At 46.2% G+C, this 25,860-nt stretch overlaps 1 protein-coding gene across 2 annotated transcripts in view; it reads left to right on the plus strand.

Annotated features, from left to right (window-relative positions):
* Positions 1-25,860, plus strand: part of SNX25 (sorting nexin 25) — a 108,142-nt gene that overhangs the window by 29,701 nt on the left and 52,581 nt on the right. Inside the window, exons 3-5 of one of the 2 annotated variants that reach the window (XM_038755331.1) lie at positions 16,279-16,451; positions 18,918-19,104; positions 25,301-25,371. In XM_038755331.1, coding sequence (XP_038611259.1) covers positions 16,279-16,451; positions 18,918-19,104; positions 25,301-25,371 — 431 coding nt within the window. The remainder of the gene's footprint in view (positions 1-16,278; positions 16,452-18,917; positions 19,105-25,300; positions 25,372-25,860) is intronic. The other variant, XM_038755332.1, reaches the window with a different exon arrangement.

Genomic DNA, 25,860 nt, shown 5'->3' on the forward strand with positions numbered 1-25,860 from the left:
TAATTATAAATATAATTATAAATATAAATACATAATTATATATGTATATATGTGCATATATACATATATATAATTATTATAAATACATTCCCACATATATACATATAATACATATATATATATATATATATATATATATATATATGGGGATTAAGGCTGTGAGCCCCACGTGGGACAACCTGATCACCTTGCAACCCCCTGCCCAGTGCTTAGAACAGTGCTTCGCATATAGTAAGCGCTTAACAAATGTCATCATCATTATTATAATTATTATTACTAAACGCATGGGAGAATACAGTACAACAGAGTTAGTAGACACGGTCCCTGCCCAAAACGAGCTCACGGTCCAGCGGGGGAGACAAACATGTATACAGACATGTGTGTGTATTAATATATGTGTACTGTGTGTGTATATATGTATATTATATGTATATATGTGGGAATGTATTTATAATAATTATATATATAGGTATATACATATATATATACATATATGTATATACCTCTATATATACACACATATATACATATATATAATTATTATAAATACATTCCCACATATATACATATAATATATATATATGGGGATTAAGACTGTGAGCCCCACGTGGGACAACCTGATCACCTTGCAACCCCCCCCCCCCCCAGGGCTTAGAACAGTGCTTCGCACATAGTAAGCGCTTAATAAATGTCATCATTATTATTATATTAATAATAATAATTATTATTATTATTACTAAACGCATGGGAGAATACAGTGCAACAGAGTTAGTAGACACGGTCCCTGCCCAAAACGAGCTCACGGTCCAGAGGGGGAGACAAGCATGTATACAGGCATGTGTGTGTATTAATATATGTGTACTGTATTCATTCAATCATATTTATTGAGCACTTACTGTGTGCAGAGCACTGTACTAAGTGCTTGGGAAGTACAAGTTGGCGACATATAGAGACGGTCCCTACCCAACAGCGGGCTCACAGTCTAGAAGGGGGAGACAGACAACAAAACAGAACATATTAACAAAATAAAATAAATAGACTAAATATGTACAAATAAAATAAATAAATAAATAGAGTAAGAAATACGTACAAACATATATACAGGTGCTGTGGGGAGGGGAAGGAGGTAAGGCGGGGGGATGGGGAGGGGGAGGAGGGGGAGAGGAAGGAAGGGAATAATAATGATGGCATTTATTAAGCGCTTTACAGATGAGGTAACTGAATGTATATATATGTATATTATATGTATATATGTGGGAATGTATTTATAATAATTATATATATGGCATTTATTAAGCACTTTACAGATGAGGTAACTATGTGTATATATGTATATTATATGTATATATGTGGGAATGTATTTATAATACATATATATATTATAAATATATACATATATATATTCTGGATCTGTATCTAACAGCTGTGGGGCTAAGGGAGGGCTGAATAAAGGGAGCAAATCCTAGTGCAAGAGCCAAGCGGAAGGGAATGGGAGAAGAGAAAATGAGGGCGTAATCAGGGAAGGCCTCCTAAAGGAGGTTACCTTCAATAAGGCTTTGAAGGTGGGGAAAGTGACTGTCTGTCAGATATGAAGAGGGAGGGCATCCCAGGCCAGAGGCAGGATGTGGGCGAGTGGTCGGTGGTGAGGTAGACGAGATCGAGATATAGCCATGGCACTGTACTAAGCGCTTGGGACAGTAAAATATAACTATAAGAGATTTGGTAGGCACATTCCCTGCCCACAAGAAGCTTACAGTCTAGAAGGACTACTTGCAATAGATTAGGTCGACATGAAAGAGGCCCTCGAGGAGCTTACGGTCCCGAGTCTTATTCATTCAATCGTATTTATTGAGCGCTTACTGTGTGCATGGCACTGTACCAAGCGCTTGGGAGAGTACAATCAATAAATCGTATTTGAGTGCTGATTGTGTGCAGAGCACTGTACTAAGAGCGCTTGGGACGGTAAAATAAAACTATAAGAGATTTGGTAGACACATTCTCTGCCCACAGGAAGCTTACAGTCTAGAGGACTGTGAGACTGTGAGCCCACTGTTGGGTAGGGACTGTCTCTATATGTTGCCAATTTGTACTTCCCAAGCGCTTAGTACAGTGCTCTGCACATAGTAAGCGCTCAATAAGTACGATCGATGATGATGATAGAGGGACTACTTACAATAGATTAGGTCGACATGAAAGAGGCCCTCGAGGAGCTTACGGTCCCTAGTCTTATTCATTCAATCGTATTTATTGAGCGCTTACTGTGTGTATGGTACTGTACCAAGCGCTTGGGAGAGTACAATCAATAAATCGTATTTGAGTGCTTATTGTGTGCAGAGCACTGTACTAAGAGCGCTTGGGACGGTAAAATATAACTATAAGAGATTTGGTAGACACATTCCCTGCCCACAAGAAGCTTACAGTCTAGAGGGACTCAGTAGATTAGGTCGACATAAAAGAGGCCCTCGAGGAGCTTACGGTCCCTAGTCTTATTCATTCAATCGTATTTATTGAGCGCTTACTGTGCGCATGGCACTGTACCACGCGCTTGGGAGAGTACAATCAATAAATCATATTTGAGTGCTTATTGTGTGCAGAGCACTGTACTAAGAGTGCTTGGGACGGTAAAATATAACTATAAGAGATTTGGTAGGCACATTCCCTGCCCACAAGAAGCTTACAGTCTAGGACTACTTGCAATAGATTAGGTTGACATGAAAGAGGCCCTCGAGGAGCTTACGGTCCCGAGTCTTATTCATTCAATCGTATTTATTGAGCGCTTACTGTGTGCAGAGCACTGTACTAAGCGCTTGGGAAGTACAAGTCGGTAACATATAGAGACGGTCCCTACCCAACATGGGGCTCACAGTCTCGAAGAGAATTTACCCCGCTTGCTGGGTGGAAGCAGCTCTATCCCGAGGAAAGGATACAGTACAGTACAGTGCTCAGCACACAGTAAGCGCTCAATAAATACAATTGATTGATTGATTGATTGATTGAAAGGAGAGGCCTCTTCCTTCTGGGAGTGACAGAGGGCCCAACACGTGGTGCAACACCTCTGGAACGCCTGCAAAAAGCAGCTGCGGCTGTTTCACCCGGCGCCGGCAGCAAAACTCCGGCCTTGTGCAGGGGAGAGAAACATAAATGTTGCAAACTTGTACTTCCCAAGCGCTTAGTACAGTGCTCTGCACACAGTAAGCGCTCAATAAATACGATTGATGATGATGATGATGATGATAAATGACTTTGGGTAACCTCAACGGCACCTAATCCGGTTAGCCCTATCCCATAGGGAACGGCAAACTCGTTACGAAAACCAGCACATCCTCGGACAGGCGGCAGCATTTGGGCTTCTTTCCAGGATTCAGGCGGATCCAGGCGAGCCTGAATTCATTCATTCATAATAATAATAATAATAATAATAATGGTATTTGTTAAGCGCTTACTATGTGCAAAGCACTGTTCTAAGCGCTGGGGGGGGGGGGGGGATACAAGGCGATGAGGTTGTCCCATGTGGGACTCACAGTCTTAATCCCCGTTTTACAGATGAGGTAACTGAGGCTCAGAGAAGTGAAGTGACTTGCCCAAGGTCACACAGCAGACATGCGGTGCAGCCGGGATTTGAACCCGTGACCTCCGACTCCAAAGCCCGGGCTCTTTCCGCTGAGCCACGCTGCTTCCCCATTCATCCATTCAATCGTATTGATTGAGCGCTTACCGTGGGCAGAGCACCGTACTGAGCGCTTGGGAAGTCCAAGTTGGCGACGTGTAGAGACGGTCCCTACCCAACAGCGGGCTCACGGTCTAGAAGGGTGAGACAGAGAACAAAACAGATTAATAAAATAAAATCAATAGAATAAATAGGTACAAATAAAATAAATGAATAGAGGAATAAATACGTACAAACATATATACATATATATATAATTCCTGGCATGGGCGCTGGGCCCCGCCTCCCTTCCTCCTCAGAGAATCAATCAATCAATCAATCAATCGTATTTATTGAGCGCTTACTGTGTGCAGAGCACTGTACTAAGCGCTTGGGAAGTACAAATTGGCAACATATAGAGACAATCCCTACCCAACAGTGAAGTCGGTGACTGGCATGTGCCACGCAGACTCATGCGGCCATAAGTGTTCATGCCCACCCGAGAGCCTTGAGGCATCAGCTGGCAGCTGACAGATGGTAACTTTTTTCCAAGTCCCGCCTCCTCGGGATGCTTCAGTCAATCAATCAATCAATCAATCGTATTTATTGAGCGCTTACTGTGTGCAGAGCACTGGGCTAAGCGCTTGGGAAGTACAAGATGGCAACATATAGAGACGGTCCCTACCCAACAGTGGGCTAACAGTCTAAAAGATACTTATCAGAGGACAAGTGATTGTATTAACGTGGTAACAGTTTGGATGGAGAAGGAAGGGTGGATTTTAGTGATGTTGTGAAGATCGAACTGACAGGATTTAGTGATGGACTGAATGAAACAATAATGGCATTTATTAAGCTTTTACTAGGTGCAAAGCACAGTTCTAAGTGCTGGGGCGGTTGCAAGGTGATCGGGTTGGGGCTCACAGTCTTAATCCCCATTTTACAGATGAGGTAACTGAGGCCCAGAGAAGGGAAGTGACTTGCCCAAAGTCACACAGCTGACAGTTGGCGGAGCCGGGATTGGAACAAATGACCCCTGACTCCCAAGCCGGTGCTCTTTCCACTGGGCCACGCTGCTTTGCCTGGAACATAGTTAAGCGCTTAAAAATACCATTCTTCTTTTTATTATTATTATTATTATTATTATTATTATTAGTGCTGAAAAGGCGGGCTCGGCGTTGCACTAACCGGGCCCGCTCCCCATCTCACCTTCAGCAACATCTGCAGCGCGGCAAACTCCGCCTTGCCACGGAAGCCATCCTAGGTTTCTACCTTCCAGTTGCAGTTCTGCCTTCCTTCTCCGGTTTTCTATTTTCATGGCCCACTTTTGTGTCTTTTATGGTTCTGGAATATGTTCCCCCTTTTTTATGGTATTTGTTAAGCGCTTACTGTGCATCGTACACCGTTCTAAGCCCTGGGATAGGCACAGGTTAATTAAGTTGGACGCAACCCCTGTCCCGCATGGGGCTCAGTCTAAGCAGGAGGGATCCCCATTTTACAGGTGAGGAAATTGAGGCACAGAGCTGTTAACTGAGCAGTTGCCCGAGGTCACCCTGCAAGCAATTGGCAGAGTCGGGATTAGAATCCAGGTCCTTCTGACTCCCGAGACTCTTCTTGGTGTGGAGTCTCTGCTCTTCCCAAGCGCTTAGTACAGTGCTCTGCACACTGTAAGCGCTCAGTAAATGCGATTGAATGAATGAATGAGTGCTCTGTTAGATTGAAATCGACTTGGGCAAAGATCAAGCATTTTGGTTTTCCTTTGCAATTCCCCTCAATAAAAGGCGTTCTACCTCGCCAAGCTAGCTCTCTTCCTCCCTTCAAGGCCCTGCTGAGAGCTCACCTCCTCCAGGAGGCCTTCCCAGACTGAGCCCCTTCCTTCCTCTCCCCCTCGTCCCCCTCTCCATCCCCCCCATCTTACCTCCTTCCCTTCCCCACAGCACCTGTATATATGTATATATGTTTGTACAGATTTATTACTCTATTTATTTTACTTGTACATATCTATTCTATTTATTTTATTTTGTTAGTATGTTTGGTTTTGTTCTCTGTCTCCCCCTTTTAGACTGTGAGCCCACTGTTGGGTAGGGACTGTTCTATATGTTGCCAATTTGTACTTCCCAAGCGCTTAGTACAGTGCTCTGCACATAGTAAGCGCTCAGTAAATACGATTGATGATGATGATGATGATTTATTCTGATGACTTGACACCCGTCTACATGTTTTGTTTTGTTGTCTGTCTCCCCCTTCTAGACTGTGAGCCCACTGTTGGGTAGGGACCGTCTCTAGATGTTGCCAACTTGGACTTCCCAAGCGCTTAGTACAGTGCTCTGCACACAGTAAGCGCTCAATAAATACGATTGATTGATTGATTGAGGGGCTAAAGTGGCCCTTATCAGCATGTGCTGAGCCCCATTCAAAGCTTCTGGTCTCGGCGGATGTGAGGGGCCACTCCTCTGGGCTGGCTACCTCTAGGCAGGGAGGGCTAGCCCCCTCTCGTCTATCTCACTGTTAGTATGTTTGGTTTTGTTCCCCTTTTAGACTGTGAGCCCACTGTTCGGTAGGGACTGTCTCTAGATGTTGCCAATTTGTACTTCCCAAGCGCTTAGTACAGTGCTCTGCACACAGTAAGCGCTCAATACATACGATTGATGATGATGATGATGATGATATGTATATATGTTTGTACATATTTATTACTCTATTTATCTTACTTGTACATATCTATTCTATTTATTTTATTTTGTTAGTATGTTTGGTTTTGTTCTCTGTCTCCCCCTTTTAGACTGTGAGCCCACTGTTGGGTAGGGACTGTCTCTATATCAATCAATCTATATCAATCAATCGTATTTATTGAGCGCTTACTATGTGCAGAGCACTGTACTAAGCGCTTGGGAAGTACAAATTGGCATCACATAGAGACAGTCCCTACCCAACAGTGGGCTCACAGTCTAAAACAGTGGGCTCACAGTCTATATGTTGCCAATTTGTACTTCCCAAGCACTTAGTACAGTGCTCTGCACATAGTAAGCGCTCAATAAATACGATTGATGATGATGATGATGAAACCTCGCCCACATCGTGCCTCTGGCCTGGACTCCGTCCCCCTCCATTTACAGCAGACGACCACTCTCTCCACCTTCGTAGTCTTATTAAAATCACATCTCATCCGAGAAACCTTCCCCAGCCTCATTTCCCCTAAACGCTCTCCTGTGTTGCCCATACGCTTCGATCTGCATTCATTCATTCATATTTATTCATTCATTCAATCGTATTTATTGAGCGCTTACTGTGTGCAGAGCACTGGACTAAGTGCTTGGGAAGTCCAAGTTGGCAGCATATAGAGACGGTCCCTACCCAACAGCGGGCTCACATTTATTGAGCGCTTACTGTGTGCAGAGCACTGTACTAAGCGCTTGGGAAGTCCAAGTTGGCAGCATATAGAGACAGTCCCTATGCAACAGCGGGCTTTCATTTATTGAGCGCTTACCGTGTGCAGAGCACTGTACTAAGCGCTTGGGAAGTCCAAGTTGGCAGCATATAGAGACAGTCCCTACCCAACAGCGGGCTCACGTTTATTGAGCGCTTACCGTGTGCAGAGCACTGTACTAAGCGCTTGGGAAGTCCAAGTTGGCAGCATATAGAGACGGTCCCTATCCAACAGCGGGCTCTCATTTATTGAGCGCTTACCATGTGCAGAGCACTGTACTAAGCGCTTGGGAAGTCCAAGTTAGCAGCATATAGAGACGGTCCCTATCCAACAGCAGGCTCACATTTATTGAGCGCTTACCGTGTGCAGAGCACTGTACTAAGCGCTTGGGAAGTCGAAGTTGGCAGCATATAGAGACGGTCCCTATCCAACAGCAGGCTCACATTTATTGAGCGCTTGCCGTGTGCAGAGCACTGTACTAAGCGCTTGGGAAGTCCAAGTTGGCAGCATATAGAGACGGTCCCGATCCAACAGCGGGCTCACATTTATTGAGCGCTTACCGTGTGCAGAGCACTGTACTAAGCGCTTGGGAAGTCCAAGTTGGCAGCATACAGAGACGGTCCCTACCCAACAGCAGGCTCACAGTCTAGAAGGGGGAGACGGACAACAAAACAGAACATGTAGACAGGTGTCAAGTCGTCAGAACAAATAGAATTAAAGCTAAATGCACATCGTTAACAAAATAAATAGAATAGTAAATATGTACAAGTAAATTATATAGAGTAATAAATCTTTACAACCATATTTACAGGTGCTGTGGGGAGGGGAAGGAGGTAAGGCAGGAGGGATGGGGAGGAGGAGAGGAAAAAGCAGTTGATAGTCACCTCACCCTCAGCCCCAGAGCACTTCTATACATAAAATTAATGTATTTTAATGTCTGTCTCTCTTCTAGACTGTATATTCATGGATGGGCAGGGGACAAACTCTTGAATTGTACTTTCCCAAGCGTTTAGTACAGTGCTGTGAACACAGTAAGCTCCCACTGACTGATTGATGACCTTTGTTCATGGTATGTGTTACTGTATTCCAGGCACTATACTAAGCACTTCTAGACTGTGAGCCCGTTGTTGGGTAGGGACTCTATGTTGCCAACTTGTACTTCCCAAGCGCTTAGTACAGTGCTGTGCACACAGTAAGCGCTCAATAAATACGATTGATTGATTGATTGATCAGGTTGTCCCACGTGGGGCTCACAATCTTAATCTCCATTTTTTACAGATGAGGTGACTGAGGCCCATAGAATAATAATAATAATGGCATTTATTAAGCGATTGCTACGTGCAAAACACTGTTCTAAGCGCTGGGGAAGTTACAAGGTGACCAGGTTGTCCCACGGGGGGCTCACAGTCTTCATCCCCATTTTACGGATGAGGGAACTGAGGCACAGAGAAGCGAAGTGACTTGCCCAAAGTCACACAGCCAAGTGGCTTGTACATATCTTTACTTGTACATATCTATTTTACTTGTACATATCTATTCTATTTATTTTATTTTGTTAGTATGTTTGGTTTTGTTCTCTGCCTCCCCCTTTTAGACTGTGAGCCCACTGTTGGGTAGGGACTGTCTCTAGATGTTGCCAATTTGTACTTCCCAAGCGCTTAGTACAGTGCTCTGCACATAGTAAGCGCTCAATAAATACGATTGATGATGATGATGATGAAGTGGCGGAGCCAGTATTAGAACCCACGGCCTCTGACTCCCAAGCCCGGGCCCTTTCCACTGAGCCACGCTGCTTCTTGAACAAAGCAGGCGCTCAATAAATACCACCGACTGACTCCAGACTGTAAGCTTAGCTTCTGGACTGTAAGCTCACTGTGGACAGGGAATGTGTCTGCCAACTCTGTCCCACTGCATTCCCCCAAGCGCTTAATATAGTGCTCTGCACAAGTAGGCACTCAGTAAATATTGTTGATCGTTTGATCGGCCACCCCAGAGACTCACCGTCACCAAGCTGCTAGTGCTTCAGGGACTCGCCCTGTAAGGACGAAGTTTCAATCAATCAATCAATCAATCATATTTATTGAGCGCTTACTGTGTGCAGAGCACTGTACTAAGCGCTTGGGAAGTACAAGTTGGCAACATATAGAGACGGTCCCTAACCAACAGTGGGCTCACAGCCTATCGGCAGGAAGCTTATGTGACTGAGTGAAAGTCAGTGGCTTGCCAAAAGGGCCAATCAATCAATCAATCAGTCAGTCGTATTTATTGAGCGCTTACTGTGTGCAGAGCACTGTACTAAGCGCTTGGGAAGTCCAAGTTGGCAACATATAAAGACAGTCCCTACCCAACAATGGGCTCACAGCCTATCGGCAGGAAGCTTATGTGACTGAGTGAAAGTCAGTGGCTTTCCAAAAGGGCCAATCAATCAATCAATCAATCAATCAATTGTATTTATTGAGCGCTTACTGTGTGCAGAGCACTGTACTAAGCGCTTGGGAAGTACGAATTGGCAACATATAGAGACAGTCCCTACCCAACAGTGGGCTCACAGCCTATCGGCAGGAAGCTTATGTGACTGAGTGAAAGTCAGTGGCTTGCCAAAAGGGCCAATCAATCAATCAATCAGTCAATCGTATTTATTGAGCGCTTACTGTGTGCAGAGCACTGTACTAAGCGCTTGGGAAGTCCAAGTTGGCAACATATAGAGACAGTCCCTGCCCAACAATGGGCTCACAGCCTATCGGCAGGAAGCTTATGTGACTGAGTGAAAGTCAGTGGCTTGCCAAAAGGGCCAATCAATCAATCAATCAATCAATCGTATTTATTGAGCGCTTACTGTGTGCAGAGCACTGTACTAAGCGCTTGGGAAGTACGAATTGGCAACATATAGAGACGGTCCCTACCCAACAGCGAGCTCACAGTCTAGAAGGGGAAACGAGAGGATGTGGGAGTGAAAAGCAGGAAGGGAAGAGGGGCAGGATAAGGCGGAACTGTTCCCTCTGACCTGTGGCTAATCCGATTCCTGATTGATTCATTGGTTGGGGTGGATTTTTTTATTTTTTAATGCTACCTGCTAAGCACCCACTCCGTGCCGGGCACCCTACCGAGAACAGGGAGAAGATACCAGTTAAGAGGGTTGACCGCAATCCCCCGTGGGGCTCACGGTCTTAATCCTAACCCCAAGAGAAGCAGCGTGGCTCAGTGGAAAGAGCCCGGGCTCTGGAGTCGGAGGTCGTGGGTTCAAATCCCGGCTCTGCCACTTGTCAGCCGTGTGACTTTGGGCAAGTCACTTCACTTCTCTGGGCCTCAGTTACCTCACCTGCAAAAATGGGGATTAAAACTGTGAACCCCCCGTGGGACAACCTGATCACCTTGTAACCTCCCCAGCGCTTGGAACAGTGCTTTGTACATAGTAAGCACTTGACAAATACCATTATTATTATTATTATTATTAATCCCCATTTTCCAGACGAGATCTCTGAGGCCCAGAGGAGCGGACCCCGGCCGGTGCCGATTCGAGGCTGTCCTCCATCAGAAAATGTGCCATCCCCTCCTTCTGACTTCCCTCGACTTAGCTCCGTGAGGATCTGGCCTTTCAATTCATGTCCGACTCCAACTATTACAGGATATCTCAACGGGGCATTTATGAGTATTTGAAGTGAAGCGTCTTTGGTAGCAGGAGGCAATAAATGAAAGACAGAAGTTGATTAAATATTTAGTTTCTGAATGGAATATTCACTCCTTCCCCGGGAATTTGGCCCGGCGGCTACTATCCCCAGCTTGTCCTTTCCAAAATTTCCATTTCTGCCGGAGAAAAGCCCCCCGGAGCTGCGGGTCGCCAGGTCGAATCACCGACGGCCGTTGTTCTGAGCTAGTCTGCAGGTGTGCGGGCTTGGCTTTCAGTTTTGCTTAACTTCCTTTACAGGCTTTGCATGTCTAGATCGATCGATCAATCAATCAATCAATTGTATTTATTGAGCGCTTACTGTGCGCAGAGCACTGTGCTAAGTGCTTGGGAAGTCCAAGTTGGCAACATGTAGAGACGGTCCCTACCCAACAGTGGGCTGTGGCTTAGTGAAAAGAGCGAGGGCTTGGGAGTCAGAGGTCATGGGTTCTAATCCCGATTCCGCCACTTTTCGTTTGTTCGTTCGTTCAATCATATTTATTGAGCGCTTACTGTGTGCAGAGCACTGTGCTAAGTGCTTGGGAAGTCCAAGTTGGCAACATAGAGAGACGGTCCCCACCCAACAGCGGGCTCACAGTCTAGAATTATGTTGCCAATTTGTACTTCCCAAGCGCTTAGTACAGTGCTCTGCACATAGTAAGCGCTCAATAAATACGATTGATGATGATAGAAGGGGGAGATAGAGAACAAAACAAAACGTATTCAAATAAATAGAATAAATAGCTGCGTGACTTTGGGCAAGTCACTTAACTTCTCTATGCCTCCGTTACCTCATTTGTAAAATAGGGATCAAGACTGTGAGCCCCACGTGGGGCAACTTGATGACCTTGTATCTATCCCAGTGCTTAGGACAGTGCTTGGCACATAGTAAGCACTTAACAAATACCATAAGCACTTAACGAACACCATCATTATTATTATTATGAGGTTTCCCCTGGCCTCTGACCAGGACATGAATGGGAAACTCCAACCATAAGTGATCTCCTATGGATTTAGGTGAGATAAAATCCATAGGTGAGATAAAATCCATAGCAGCCCCCTTGAGACAGGGCTGGGCGACCTCGCCGCGTCGCCTCATCCGCATCCCCTCAAACAGCGTGGCTCAGTGGAAAGAGCCCGGGCTTTGGAGTCTGAGGTCATGGGTTTGGGTTCAAATCCCGGCTCTGCCAATTGTCAGCTGTGCGACTTTAGGCAATTCACTTCACTTCTCTGGGCCTCAGTGACCTCATCTGTAAAATGGGGATGAAGACTGTGAGCCCCCCGTGGGACAACCTGATCACCTTGTAACCTCTCCACTGCTTAGAACAGTGCTTTGCACACAGTAAGTGCTTAATAAATGCTATCATTATTATTACTATTATTATCCCCTGAGTTGGGTGAGTGCTTTCTATGGACAGAGTCGCCGACTGTGCAGAAGCAGCCAAGCCTAGAGGAAAGAGCACGGGCCTGAGAGCCAGGAGACCTGGATTCTAATCCTGCCTCTGTCAGTTACCTTCTTGTGTGACCCTGGGCAAGTCACTTAGCTTCTCTGTGCCTCACAGAGTGATTCAGTACTTGTCCTCCTTCAATCAATCAATCAATCAATCGTATTTATTGAGTGCTTACTATGTGCAGAGCACTGTACTAAGCGCTTGGGAAGCACAAATTGGCAACATATAGAGACAGTCCCTACCCAACAGTGGGCTCACAGTCTACTTCCTACTCACACCGTGAGTCCCATGTGGGACAGAGATCGCGTCCCCTGTAATTAACTTGTATCTGCTCCAGTGTTTAAAGCGGTGCTTGAGCGCTTAACAAACATCATCATGAATCATCATCAATTGTATTTATTGAGCGCTTACTGTGTGCAGAGCACTGGACTAAGCGCTCGGGAAGTACACGTTGGCAACATATATGAACATCATGAATGATGTTCAAAGCCTGCTACCACGCGCTTGGGGAGAATAGAGAGAGCAACTGGCCTGGGCCCACCCTTGGGCCCTAGATAATAATAATAATAATTATAGTATTCATTAAGGACAGTCTTCTAGACTGTGAGCCCACTGTCTTCTAGACTGTGAGCCCACTATTGGGTAGGGACTGTCTCTATATGTTGCCAACCTGTACTTCCCAAGCGCTTAGTACAGTGCTCTGCACACAGTAAGCGCTCAATAAATACGACTGAATGAATGAATACATGCTAGGCACTGTACTAAGCATTGGGGATGATACAAGAAAATCACATTGGACACAGTCCCTGTCCCACATTGTGTTCACCGTCTTAATCCCCATTTTACAGATGAGGTAACTGAGGCTCAGAGAAGCGAAGTGCCCAAGGGCACACAACACCCAAGTGGCAGAACTGGGATTTGAACCTTGATGGGTTGGAAGGGGCCTTAACCATTCCTCATCCTACCTGCCACTCTGGCTCCTCGCTCGGACTTAATAATAATAATAATAATATCAATAATAATAGTACTAATAATAATATCAATAATAATAGTACTAATAATAATATCAATAATAATAATACTAATACTATTATTATTATTATTATTGAATTTGTTAAGCGCTTACACTGTGCAAAGCACTGTTCTAAGCACTGGGGGGGATACAAGGTGATCAGGTTGTCCCACGTGGGGCTCACAGTCTTAATCCCCATTTTACAGGTGAGGGAGCTGAGGCCCAGAGAAGTGAAGTGACTTGCCCCAAGTCACACAGCTGACACTTGGCGGAGCCGGGATTTGAACCCATGACCTCTGACTCCAAAGCCCGGGCTCTTTCCACTGAGCCACGCAGCTTCTCTGCTACTTACACCTCTCCCCCCTCCTTCTTTTCCTCATCTCCCTGTTCTCAGGCCCCGCTGATCTATGCAGTTCTTCACAAACCACTGTGTGCACAGCACTATACTAAGCGCTTGGAAGAGTACAGGATAATAAAATAGACACTCCTTAATAAATAAATAAAATAATAATAAAATAGCTTATAATGTAATTATAATTATAATCTTATAATAAAATAGACATTCCTTGCCCACAGTGAGCTTACGGTCTAAAGGAAGAGATGGACATTAATATAAATGCGTTACAGATATGGAAATAAGCGCCGGGGGGCTGAGGTTGGGTGAATAAAGGGGGCAAATCCAGGTGATGCAGAAGGGAGTGGGGCAAAAGGAAATGAGGGCTTAATCAAGGAAGACCTCTTGGAGGCAACGTGCCTTCATTAAGGCTTTGAAGGTGGGGAGAGTAATGGTCTGTTGGTTAAGAAGAGGGAGGGCGTTCCAGGTAGATGCTCGTGAATTCGAGTTTATAGCCAAGTGGATGGTGTTTCTGTGTCAGATTTGAAAGAAAGTCTGCACCCTCTTATCAATCAATCAATCAATCAATCAATCGTATTTATTGAGCGCTTACTGTGTGCAGAGCACTGTACTAAGCGCTTGGGAAGTACAAGCTGGCAACATCTAGAGACAGTCCCTACCCAACAATGGGCTCACAGTCTAGAAGGGGGAGACAGAGAACAAAATCAAACATACTAACAAAATAAAATAAATGGAATAGATAGGTACAAGTAAAATAAATAAATAAATAGAGTAATAAATATGTACAAACATCTACACATCTATACAGGTGCTATGGGGAAGGGAAGGAGGTAAGATGCGGGGGATGGAGAGGGGGACGAGGGGGAGAGGAAGGAAGGGGACTTATCAAGGGGACTTATTGACATCAATCAATCAGTGGCGTGTGTTGAGCCCTTACTGTGTAAAGAGCACTGTACTAAGCGCTTGGGCAAGAACAATGAGAAGCAGCGTGGCTCAGTGGAAAGAGCCCGGGCTTTGGAGTCAGAGGTCAGGGGTTCGAATCCCGGCTCCGCCACATGTCTGCTGTGTGACCTTGGGCCTGTCACTTAACCTCTCTGAGCCTCAGTTCCCTCATCTGTAAAATGGGGATTAAGACTGTGAGCCCCACGTGGGACAACCTGATCACTTTGTATTTCCCCAGCGCTTAGAACAGTGCTTTGCACATAGTAAGCGCTTAACAAATGCCATCATTATTATTATTATTAACAATATAACAGATACATTCCCTGTCCGTAATGAGCTTACAGTGTAGAGGAGAGAGACCCCTGCCTGACTCGTTAGTGAGGTTTAATTGGTGGGGCTGTGGGACTGGGAGGGAGAGGGGATGGAGCTTAGCTTCAGCGCTTAGAACAGTGCTTTGCACATAGTAAGCGCTTAATAAATGCCATCATTATTATTATTATTAACAATATAACAGATACATTCCCTGTCCATAATGAGCTTACAGTGTAGAGGAGAGAGACCCCCGCCTGACTCATTAGTGAGGTTTAATTGGTGGGGCTGTGGGACTGGGAGGGAGAGGGGATGGAGCTTAGCTTCGGCGTTTAGAACAGTGCTTTGCACATAGTAAGCGCTTAACAAATGCCATCATTATTATTATTATTAACAATATAACAGATACATTCCCTGTCCGTAATGAGCTTACAGTGTAGAGGAGAGAGACCCCCGCCTGACTCGATAGTGAGGTTTAATTGGTGGGGCTGTGGGACTGGGAGGGAGAGGGGATGGAGCTTAGCTTCAGCACTTAGAACAGTGCTTTGCACATAGTAAGCGCTTAACAAATGCCATCATTATTATTATTATTAACAATACAACAGATACATTCCCTGTCCATAATGAGCTTACAGTGTAGAGGAGAGAGACCCCCCGCCTGACTCATTAGTGAGGTTTAATTGGTGGGGCTGTGGGACTGGGAGGGAGAGGGGATGGAGCTTAGCTTCAACGCTTAGAACAGTGCTTTGCACATAGTAAGCGCTTAACAAATGCCATCTAATTATTGTGGAGAGTGACTGACTGGGGGGAGTTTGGGAACCAGGGGCTGATTAGCTGAGAGACCAGGGGCTGGTCCAGTGAGCCCGTCTCGGGTGCTGCTGGATGTGGGGACCTGGATCTATTACTGGGCCTAGCAGCAAACTCAATACTGTTTTTTTCGGGGCGGTTAATGATATTTGTTAAGCACTTACTATGTGCCAGGCACTATTCAAAGCTCTGGGGTAGCTCCAAAGTAACCAGGTTGGACCCAATCCCTGTCCCACTTGGGGCTCACAGTCTCAATCCCCATCTTTTACAGATGAGGCGCAGAGAAGCTAAGTGACTTGTCCAAGGTCACCCAGCAGGCAAGTGGCAGACTGTGAGCCCACTGTTGGGTAGGGACCGTCTCTATATGTTGCCAATTTGTACTTCCCAAGCGCTTAGTCCAGTGCTCTGCACATAGTAAGCGCTCAATAAATACGATTGATGATGATGATGGCAGAGCTGGGACTAGAACCCGGGTCCTTCTGGCACCTAGGCCCATGCTGTATCCACCAGGCCGGGCCGATTGTTCCTCTTCCTCCGCGGTTACGACGTCCATCCCGCTCAGCCTGGCCGCTTTGGGGTCATTGGAGGTGGGTGGATGGGCCTGTCCTCCGGCTGAGCCTCGACTGTGCTTTCTGTCTCCTTCTCCGTCCCCGCGCCCGTCTCTCCAGGCAGGAAGAGCAGCCGCGGCCTTTCTCCTTGCACACCTGCCTGAGGAATGCAGAGGAGGAGATACGGTTCCTCCAAGCATGCTCCCAAGTTCTGGTGCTCTGCCTCCTCCCCTCCAAGGACGTCCAGTCTGTGAGCCTGCGCACTGTCCTGGCCGAAATTCTCACCACTAAAGGTAGGCGCTACGGTGGGCATCCCTGAAGATTGGAAGGCACAACTCCTCCAAGACGCCTTCCCAGATTAAACCCTCCTTTCCTCTTCTCCGCTCCCTTCTTCTTCACCCTGACTTGCTCCCTTTATTCGTTCCCCCTCCGAGCCCCGCAGCAGTTAACATACCTATCATCATCATCAATCGTATTTATTGAGCGCTTACTGTGTGCAGAGCACTGGACTAAGCGCTTGGGAAGTACAAATTGGCAACATATAGAGACAGTCCCTACCCAACAGTGGGCTCACAGTCTAAAAGGGGGAGACAAAACCAAACATGCTAGCAAAATAAAATAAATAGAATAGATATGTACAAGTAAAATAAATAGAGTAATAAATATGTACAAACTGAATATATACGGATATACCTATCCGTCATTTATTTGTTTATTCATTCATTCATTCATTCAATCGTATTTATTGAGCACTTACTGTGTGCAGAGGACTGTACTAAGTGCTTGGGAAATACAAGGTGGCAACGTATAGAGACGGTCCCTACCCAACGGCGGGCTTACGGTCTAGAAGGGGGAGACAGACAAAAAAACAAAACGTATTAGCAAAATAAGATAAATACAATAGCAAATACGTACAAGTAAAATAGAGTAAGAAATATGTACAAACATATATACAGGTGCTGTGGGGAGGGGAAGGAGGTATTAATATCTGTCTCCCCCTCAAGACTGTAAGCTTGTTGTGGGAAGGGGATGTGTCTGCTTATTGTTATATGTATGTATATGTATATATATATATATATATATATGTTTGTACATATTTATTACTCTATTTATTTATTTATTTATTTTACTTGTGCATATCTATTCTATTTATTTTGTTAGTATGTTTGGTTTTGTCTCCCCCTTTTAGACTGTGAGCCCACTGTTGGGTAGGGACTGTCTCTAGATGTTGCCAATTTGTACTTCCCAAGCGCTTAGTACAGTGCTCTGCACACAGTAAGCGCTCAATAAATACGATTGATGATGATGATGATGATGTTATATTGTACTCCCCCAAACACTTAGTACAGTGCTTTGCGCACAGTAAGTGCTTAATAAATATGACTGACCGACTGACCCCACCTTCAAATCCACGGCACTTCCGTACGTATTTTCTTTTAGTGTCTGTCTCCCCTCTGGACTGTAAGCTTGTCATGGGCAGGGAAACTGCTAATTCTGTTGAATTGTGCTCTCCCGAACACTTAGTACAGTGCTCTGCACATAGTGAGTGTTCAATAAATACCACTGAGTGATTGGTAGAGGTAGCGGAAGTAATAAAAGTAGTAGTAGCAGAAGTAGCAATGGTAATGGAACTTACTGAGCACCCTGAATGCTCTTGGGAGAGTAAAACAGAAACACAAAGCGCATTCCCTGCCCACAGGGAGCTTAAAGTAGAAATAGAACATAATGATAATGATGATGATGATGATCATGATTATGATAATGATGGGGTGGCATTTATTAGGCACTTACTATGTGCTAAGCATCACAGACGATACAAGAGAATCAAATCAGATACTGTCGTCATCCCACAAGGAGCTCAAAGTCTAAGAGGGAGGGAGAACAGATATTTACAGAAGAGGAAACTGAGGCACAGAAAAGTTCAGTGGCTTGCCCAGGGGCACTCTGCAAGCCATTGGCCGAGTTGGGACTAGAACTCGGGTCTCTTGCACCCAGGCTCCGGGTTTTTTCCACTAAGCGTGGAAGCATCGCTCTTTCCTTATAGTGGGGTAGTAGTATAGCCTAGTGGTAGGAGCACAGAACTCAGAGTCAGGAAACCTGAGTTCTAATCCTACCTCTGCCTCTTCCCTGCCGTGAGCCCTTGAGCCAACCACTTAACCTTTCTGTGCCTCAGTTTCCCCGTGGAGGTAAAAATCCCCGCTTTCGTTCCCTTTTAGGCTGTGTCCAAGGTGATTATCTCGCACGTACCCTATGCTTTGTACACAGTAAGCACTTAACAATTATTATTATTATTGTTATTTGAATTCCTTGCAATTTCTCAGGTCTGCCTGGGGTAGAAAATGAGAAAGGTAGCATTCTTGTTCTCTCGAGCAACGTTCCCCCCACCGTAATAGTATTTATTAAGTCTTTACTGCACGCACAGCTCAGTACTAAATGCTGGGAAAGAATCCAGTGGTGAGAAATAGACATGGTCCCCGTCCGTTCGGGACTCTATTTATTTATTTATTTTACTTTTACATATTTATTCTATTTATTTTATTTGGTTTATATGTTTGGTTTTGTTGTCTGTCTCCCCCTTCTAGACTGTGAGCCCGCTGTTGGGTAGGGACCGTCTCTAGATGTTGCCAACTTGGACTTCCCAAGCGCCTAGTCCAGTGCTCGGCACACAGTAAGCGCTCAATAAATACGATTGAATGAACGAATGAATGAATGAGCTCACAACGTAAAATGTTCTGTGTTTTTTTTTTCTCTCCCCTCAGTGCTGAAGCCGCTGGTGGAACTGTTGAGTGACCCTGATTACATTAACCAGACGCTGCTCGCGCAGCTGGAGTACCGCGACCAGGTAAACGAGCGGCACAAGAAAGCCTACACGTACGCGCCTTCCTACGAGGAGTTCATCAAGCTCATCAACAGCAACTCCGACGTGGATTTCCTGAAGCAGCTCAGGTAGCTGGCCTTTAGTCTCTGCTCCTTTCCAGCCCGGTCTGTTCTTCGGGGTGGACAGGGAGTGGGAATCCCGAGAGGCGGGCGAGGGGAGGTCACTAAACCGGGCCAGATGACCGAGTTCCCGTTGATTCCGCCCATCCTCTGGGACGACAGAGTGGCCCAAGTTTCCGCTCCATTGGGCCTTGGAGTCGGAGGACCTGAGTTCTAATTCTAGATTATCTGGAGACTTTGGATATCCATGCTGGATGCCACTGGGCCCAGACTGAGCAGGGGCTGTGAGCTTAGCATACTTCTGCTTCCAGATGCCCTTCCAGGCAGAAGTATGCTTCGGTGCCTCCATTTTTATCTTGCTGACTGAATTTTGGGTGGGCGTGGATTTTAGTCCTGTCAAAGGTTAGTGTGGGCTTCATTGTAAGATCATGGCTCACTAGTCAATTCTTCCTCTTCTCTTGTCCTGGTCTGCTGTGCTCCCTCTGGGCCCCAGTCTGCCCTGAGGAAAAAGCTCGGAGGAAAACCACTGTCCACTCCCCTACCCTTCTGCAGAAAGCAGTGTGATCTAGTGGAAAGAACATAGGCCTCGGAGTTAAGAGGACCTGGGTACTAATCCCGGCTCTGCCACTTGTCTGCTTTGTGACTTTAGGCAAGTCACTTCACTTTTCTGTGCCTGATACCTCATCTGTTAATTGAGGATTAAGACTGGGAGCACCATGTGGAACGAGGACCGTGACCAACCTGATTATCTTGTATCTACCTTGGCAATTAGTACTGTGCCTGCCACAAAAAACTCCTCACTATTGGCTTCAGAGCTCTCCTTCACCTTGCCCCATCCTACCTCACCTCCCTTCTCTCCTTCTTCAGCCCAGCCCAGACACTCCGCTCCTCTGCCGCTAAAACTCCTCACTGTGCCTTGTTCTCGCCTGTCCCACCTTCGACCCCTGGCCCACGTCCTACCTCTGGCCTGGAACGTCCTCCCTCCTCACATCCGCCAAACTAGCTCTCCCCCCACCTTCAAAGCCCTACTGAGGGCTCACCTCCTCCAGGAGGCCTTCCCAGACTGAGCCCCCCTTTACCTCTGCTCCTCCTCCCCTCCCCATCGACCCGACTCCCTCCCTCTGCTCTACCCCCTTCTCCGCCCCACGGTACTTGTGTACATTTGTACGTATTTATTATTCTATTTATTTTATTAATTATGAGCACATATCTATAATTCTATTTATCTATTTGAATGCTATTGATGCCTGTTTACTTGTTTTGTTTTGTTATCTGTCTCCCCCTTCTAGACTGTGAGCCCATTGTTGGGTAGGGATTGTCTCTATCTCTTGCCGAATTGTACTTTCCAAGCACTTAGTACGGTGCTCTGCACACAGTAAGTGCTCAATAAATGCGATTGAATGAATGAGTGAATGAATAACAAATACCACTAAAAAAAAAAAAATGACCAGGCATGGTTTTTGGTGGTCCACAGTTCCTTTGTTCTTGGACTTGCTGCATCTAGTCTATTTATTTTATTTTGTTAGTATGTTTGGTTTTGTTCTCTGTCTCCCCCTTTTAGACTGTGAGCCCACTGTTGGGTAGGGACTGTCTTTATATGTTGCCAATTTGTACTTCCCAAGCGGTTAGTACAGTGCTCTGCACACAGTAAGCGCTCAATAAATACGATTGATGATGATGATGATGATGATGATGATCCCCTGGTCTGGACAATAGGCCCACCCTCCAGTCCACGGGCAGTTCTGACAAAGGACTTCATCTCTTGGCTTAGACCAGGGCTGGGAGACGGTGCCCCCAGATCGTCTGTCTGAGGTCCCGACCCCAAGAGACACATTTAGCCTTCTCTCTCCTCATTTCTGCAACAGCCCTGAAACAACAACGCAGAGGTAGGTGCCGGGGAGAAACCCACCTTATTGCTTAGCTGCTCGTTGCCGGACTGAAATGGAAAGGTCCTCTGCTCAAGGAGCGGGTTGGCTCAACAAAATGGTGTTTTATTAGACACTTTGCTCAAGAGCCTAAGTTGATATGAGGCTCATTTGGGACCGAGCATTAATGGGCCTGCTTCCTTCACTAGAAACCTAACTCTTCTGTTGTTTTTCTAGGCGGTTTGTGAATACACACTCTGGTCTGGCTTTGTATCCACTCCCACGTCGTTGCCTTTAATTGTCTGTCGGTGAGAGGAAGCGACAAGGCAGGGAAAGGTGTGCCCCTTCCTCATTAAATCAATCAATCAATCAATCGTATTTATTGAGCGCTTACTATGTGCAGAGCACTGTACTAAGCGCTTGGGAAGTACAAATTGGCAACACATAGAGACAGTCCCTACCCAACAGTGGGCTCACAGTCTAAAAGGGGGAGACAGAGAACAGAACCAAACATACCAACAAAATAAAATAAATAGGATAGAAATGTACAAGTAAAATAAATAAATAAATAAATAAACAGAGTAATAAATATGTAATAATCTCAATAAATAAATTGAGATTACCGGGGACTCTATAAGTCACTGCTGCGACTCGCATTATCCAGCCACGTTACCCGGCCTGGACGTGGGCTCCGTCTCCAATAATGGGACGAGATCACCCGCTGCGGCCTGGGCCGGAACGTGTCCAGGAAAACCTGGGGTGCAACAGAGATGTCCGCTTCTCACTTTGAATGTGGAGGCAGGGACTTTATGGGCGTGGGGCAAGCTTGAGGCTTCACAGGAGCCATAGGCCTGAGAAGCCCCGTTTGGGGGCCTTTTCTGTCCTGATTTGAAGCCTGAGATGAGGGAGTGAGGCTGGGAGTCCATCTCTGAAAACCATGGCAGGGCGATGCCCCTGGTTTTCCCAGGGAGTGGGCATCCGAGGGTGGCACTCGAGTTTCAGTGCAGGGGACTTCTGTGTTCCAAGTAAGCCACGGTAAAGAAGAAGCAGTGTGAATTAGTGAATAGAGGGTGGTCCTGGGAGTCAGAAGGTCATGGGTTCTATTCCGGATTCTGCTGCTTGTCTGCTGAGTGACCCTGGGCAAGTCACTTCTCTGTGCCTCAGTTACCTCACCTGTAAAATGAAGATTAAGACGATGAGCCCAGTGACGGACGGGGACCATGTCCAACCTGATTACCTTATATCTACCCCAGTGCTTAGAACAGTGCTTGACACATAGTAAGTGCTTAACAAGTACCATAATAACAATAATAGTAATTATGGCCTGCTCTGTGGTCTTTATTAGTAATAATAATAAAGATCACAGAGCAGGGCATGGGCCTGGGGTGGGATGGGGCTGGGAGCCAAGCACAGGCTGAAGGCAGCTAATGCCCCCTTTTCAGGAAGGGGAGGTGGGGTCAGATTTGGGGTCTTGGTCCCTGATGTAATCCCGGAGTTCTGAGTTTTGCCCTGGGGAGCATCCCAGTGTTTTTGAGGGCATACACACTTTAACTCCTTCCACCCCACAGAGACCCCCTTCAATCAGCCCCAACCTGACACTCTCTGCCCCCTCCTGCGCCCCTGCCCCCCTTTCTCTCCTCACCTCCCTCCAGGCAAATGCTGTTTCTGCTTGGATCTAGGCCTCCTCCTTCCCCTGGTGCCGGTTGGGCCTGTCATTCCCGTAAACCCTTCGGAAGGAGACCCCGGGAGGGCCCGGAAGCTCTGGCAACTCCCAATCTGAGTGGTCCTTTGTTCGTTGAGTGGTGGTTCCTGGGAATGTTTGCACTCCGTAGCTCTGCCTGCCAGAGGGTTTCTGGAGGCCTTGGGATAAGGAAGTGAAGGTGAATCAGGGCATTTCTCATGTCTGGGTGTATATCTGCTATTTATTTATTTATATTGATGTCTGTCTCCCTGCTAGACTGTAAGCTCATTATGGTCAGGGAATGTGTCTTTTTATTGTTACATTGTACTGCCCCAAGCACTTAGTACAGTGCTTTGCACACAGTAAGCGCTCAATAAATACGATTGAATGAATGAATGAATGAGTCCGGGTGAGGTGAGGTTCTTGAGGAGTGGAGAAACACGGAATGAACGACTTTGTATAAAGATGACCTGGCAGCAGAGTGAAGTATAGACTGGAGTCGGGAGAGACAGGAGGCAGGGAGGTCAGCGAGGAGGCTGATCCAGTAATCAAGGCGGGATAGGAAAAGTGCCTGGATTAAAGTGGTAGCAGCTTGGATGGAGAGGACAGGACAGATTTTAGCGACATTGTAAGGGTTGAACCGACAGGATTTAGGGGTAGATTGAATACGTGGGTTGAATGAGGGAGAGGAGTCAAGAGTGATGCCAAAGGTACGGACTTGTGAGAGAGGAAGGATGGTGGTGTTGTCTATCGTGATGGGAAAGTCGGGGGAAGACAGGGTGTTGATAAGGAGCTCTTTTTTGGACATGTCAAGTTGGAGGTGAAAGGAGGACATCCCAGTAGAGATGTCTTGAAGGCAAGGCGTGCTCTGCACATAGTAAGCGCTCAATAAATACGATTGATGAAGGAGGAAATGCGAGATTGCAAAGAAGGGAGAGAGATCGGGGCTGGAGATGAGAATCATCTGCCTAGAGGTGATAGCTGAAGCCACGGGAATGAATCATCATCATCATCATCATCAATCGTATTTATTGAGCGCTTACTATGTGCAGAGCACTGTACTAAGCGCTTGGGAAGTACAAATTGGCAACATATTGAGACAGTCCCTACCCAACAGTGGGCTCACAGTCTAAAAGAGAATGAATGAGTTCTCCAAGGGAGTGGGTGCAGATGGAGAATAGAAGGAGACCCAGAACTGAGCCTTACCTACAGTAAGAGGGTGGGAGGCAGAGGAGGAGCCCATGGAAGAGACTGAAAACGAGTGGCATGAGACATAGGAGGAGAACCAGGAGACGACAGTGTCAGTGAAGCCAAAGCTGGATAATGTTTCCAGGAGAAGGGGCTGGCAGCTGAGAAGTCGAGGAGGATTAGGACGGAGTAGAGGCTTCCCTCCCTTTGTTGTCCTCCAATTAAATTGGACACACTGATAATTTTTCGCAAGTCAACCAGACTGGAGAAGGGAGGGGAAGCTTTAACCTAAACGACTCCATGAGACTGCAGAGGTGTGTCACTTTGTTTCTTTCAAGGGAGATTTCTTTCAGGTTCTCTGCAGGGAATCCTCTACATCCCCTTTGCCTCTGCTCTGTTCAAAGGTAGACAACCACACACAAAGCGGGTGCACGGTTCTGTCGACTCTAAGAGGGTTTCGGCAGGATAACCTCATTTAACTCCTGAAAGTTCAGGTTTTCTCTTAGGTGGCCGGATGGCCGGCTGGAACCCAGAACAGTGCTTTGCACATAGTAAGTGCTTAACAAATGCCATCATTATTATTATTATTATTAGAAGGGGCTGAGAATGGGAGTTCTTTCCAAGGACCTGGAGGTTGTCCCATGCCATTAATTAGAGAAGCAGCGTGGCTCAGTGGAAAGAGCCCGGGCTTTGGAGTCAGAGGTCATGGGTTCAAATCCCTGCTCCGCCATGTGACTCTGGGCAAATCACTTCACTTCTCTGTGCCTCAGTTACCTCATCTGTAAAATGGGGATGAAGACTGTGAGCCCCATGTGGGGCAACCTGATCACCTTGTAACGTCCCCAGTGCTTAGAACAGTACTTTGCACATAGTAAGCGCTTAATAAATGCCATTATTATTATTATTATTAATTGCTTAGTGGTTTAATGGCCCATAAAGAGCAATAATGGCTCCTTGTGGGCAGGGAACATGTCTACCGACTCTGTTATGTTGTACTCTCCCAAGTGCTTAGTACAGTGCTCTGCACTCCGTAAGCATTCAATAAATAGGATTAATTGATTGACCTGCGAGAATATGGCCTACATCAAGGAGCAGCAGGGCCTAGTGGAAAAAGCACGGGCCTCGGAGTCAGCCCACCTGGGTTCTAATCCCGACTCCGCCGCGTGTCTGCCGTGTGACCTGGGGCAAGTCACTTCACTTCTCTTTGCCTCAGGTACCTCATCTGTAAAATGGGGGTTCAATACCTTTTCTCCTATTTTCACCGTGAGCCTTGTGTGAGATAGGAACTGGTTCTGACCTAATCATCCTGTCTCTTCCCCAGCACTTTGAACAGTGCTTGACACATGGTAGGTGCTTAACAAATACCACTATTATTATTATCATCCTCATCAAGATAAAACCTTTCTCTGCCTTCCCCACGTGCTCCTTTTTCTTCAAAGACCTTTCTTCCCTTGTGTTTTCTCTAAATCAGGTATCAGATTGTAGTGGAAATCATCCAAGCAACCACCATCAGCAGCTTCCCCCAGATGAAAAGGCACAAAGGTAAGGAGGCATTTTGCTTTGATCGATCCAGCAGAGAGAGAAGGTGCCCAGGCCCCTCCACCCCGGGGCCGGACTGGATTTTGGGGCCGGGGCCTTTGAGGGCCACCAGGCTAGTGGATAGAGTACAAGTCTGGGAGTCAGAAGGTCATGGGTTCTAATCCTGACTCTGCCACTTCATTCATTCATTCATTCAATTGTATTTATTGAGCGCTTACTGTGTGCAGAGCACTGTACCAAGCGCTTGGGAAGTCCAAGTTGGCAACATCTAGAGACGGCCCCTACCCAACAGCGGGCTTACAGTCTAGAAGGGGGAGACAGACAACAAAACAAAACATGTGGACAGGTGTCATCAGAATAAATAGAGATAAAGCTAGATGCACATCATTAACGAAATAAATAGAATAGTAAATATGGGCAAGTAAAATAGAGTAATCAATCTGTACAAACATATGTACAGGTGCTGCGGGGAGGGGAAGGAGGTAGGGTGGG

The sequence above is a fragment of the Tachyglossus aculeatus genome, chromosome 12, assembly GCF_015852505.1.
Source record: "Tachyglossus aculeatus isolate mTacAcu1 chromosome 12, mTacAcu1.pri, whole genome shotgun sequence".
Lineage (NCBI taxonomy): Eukaryota > Metazoa > Chordata > Mammalia > Monotremata > Tachyglossidae > Tachyglossus > Tachyglossus aculeatus.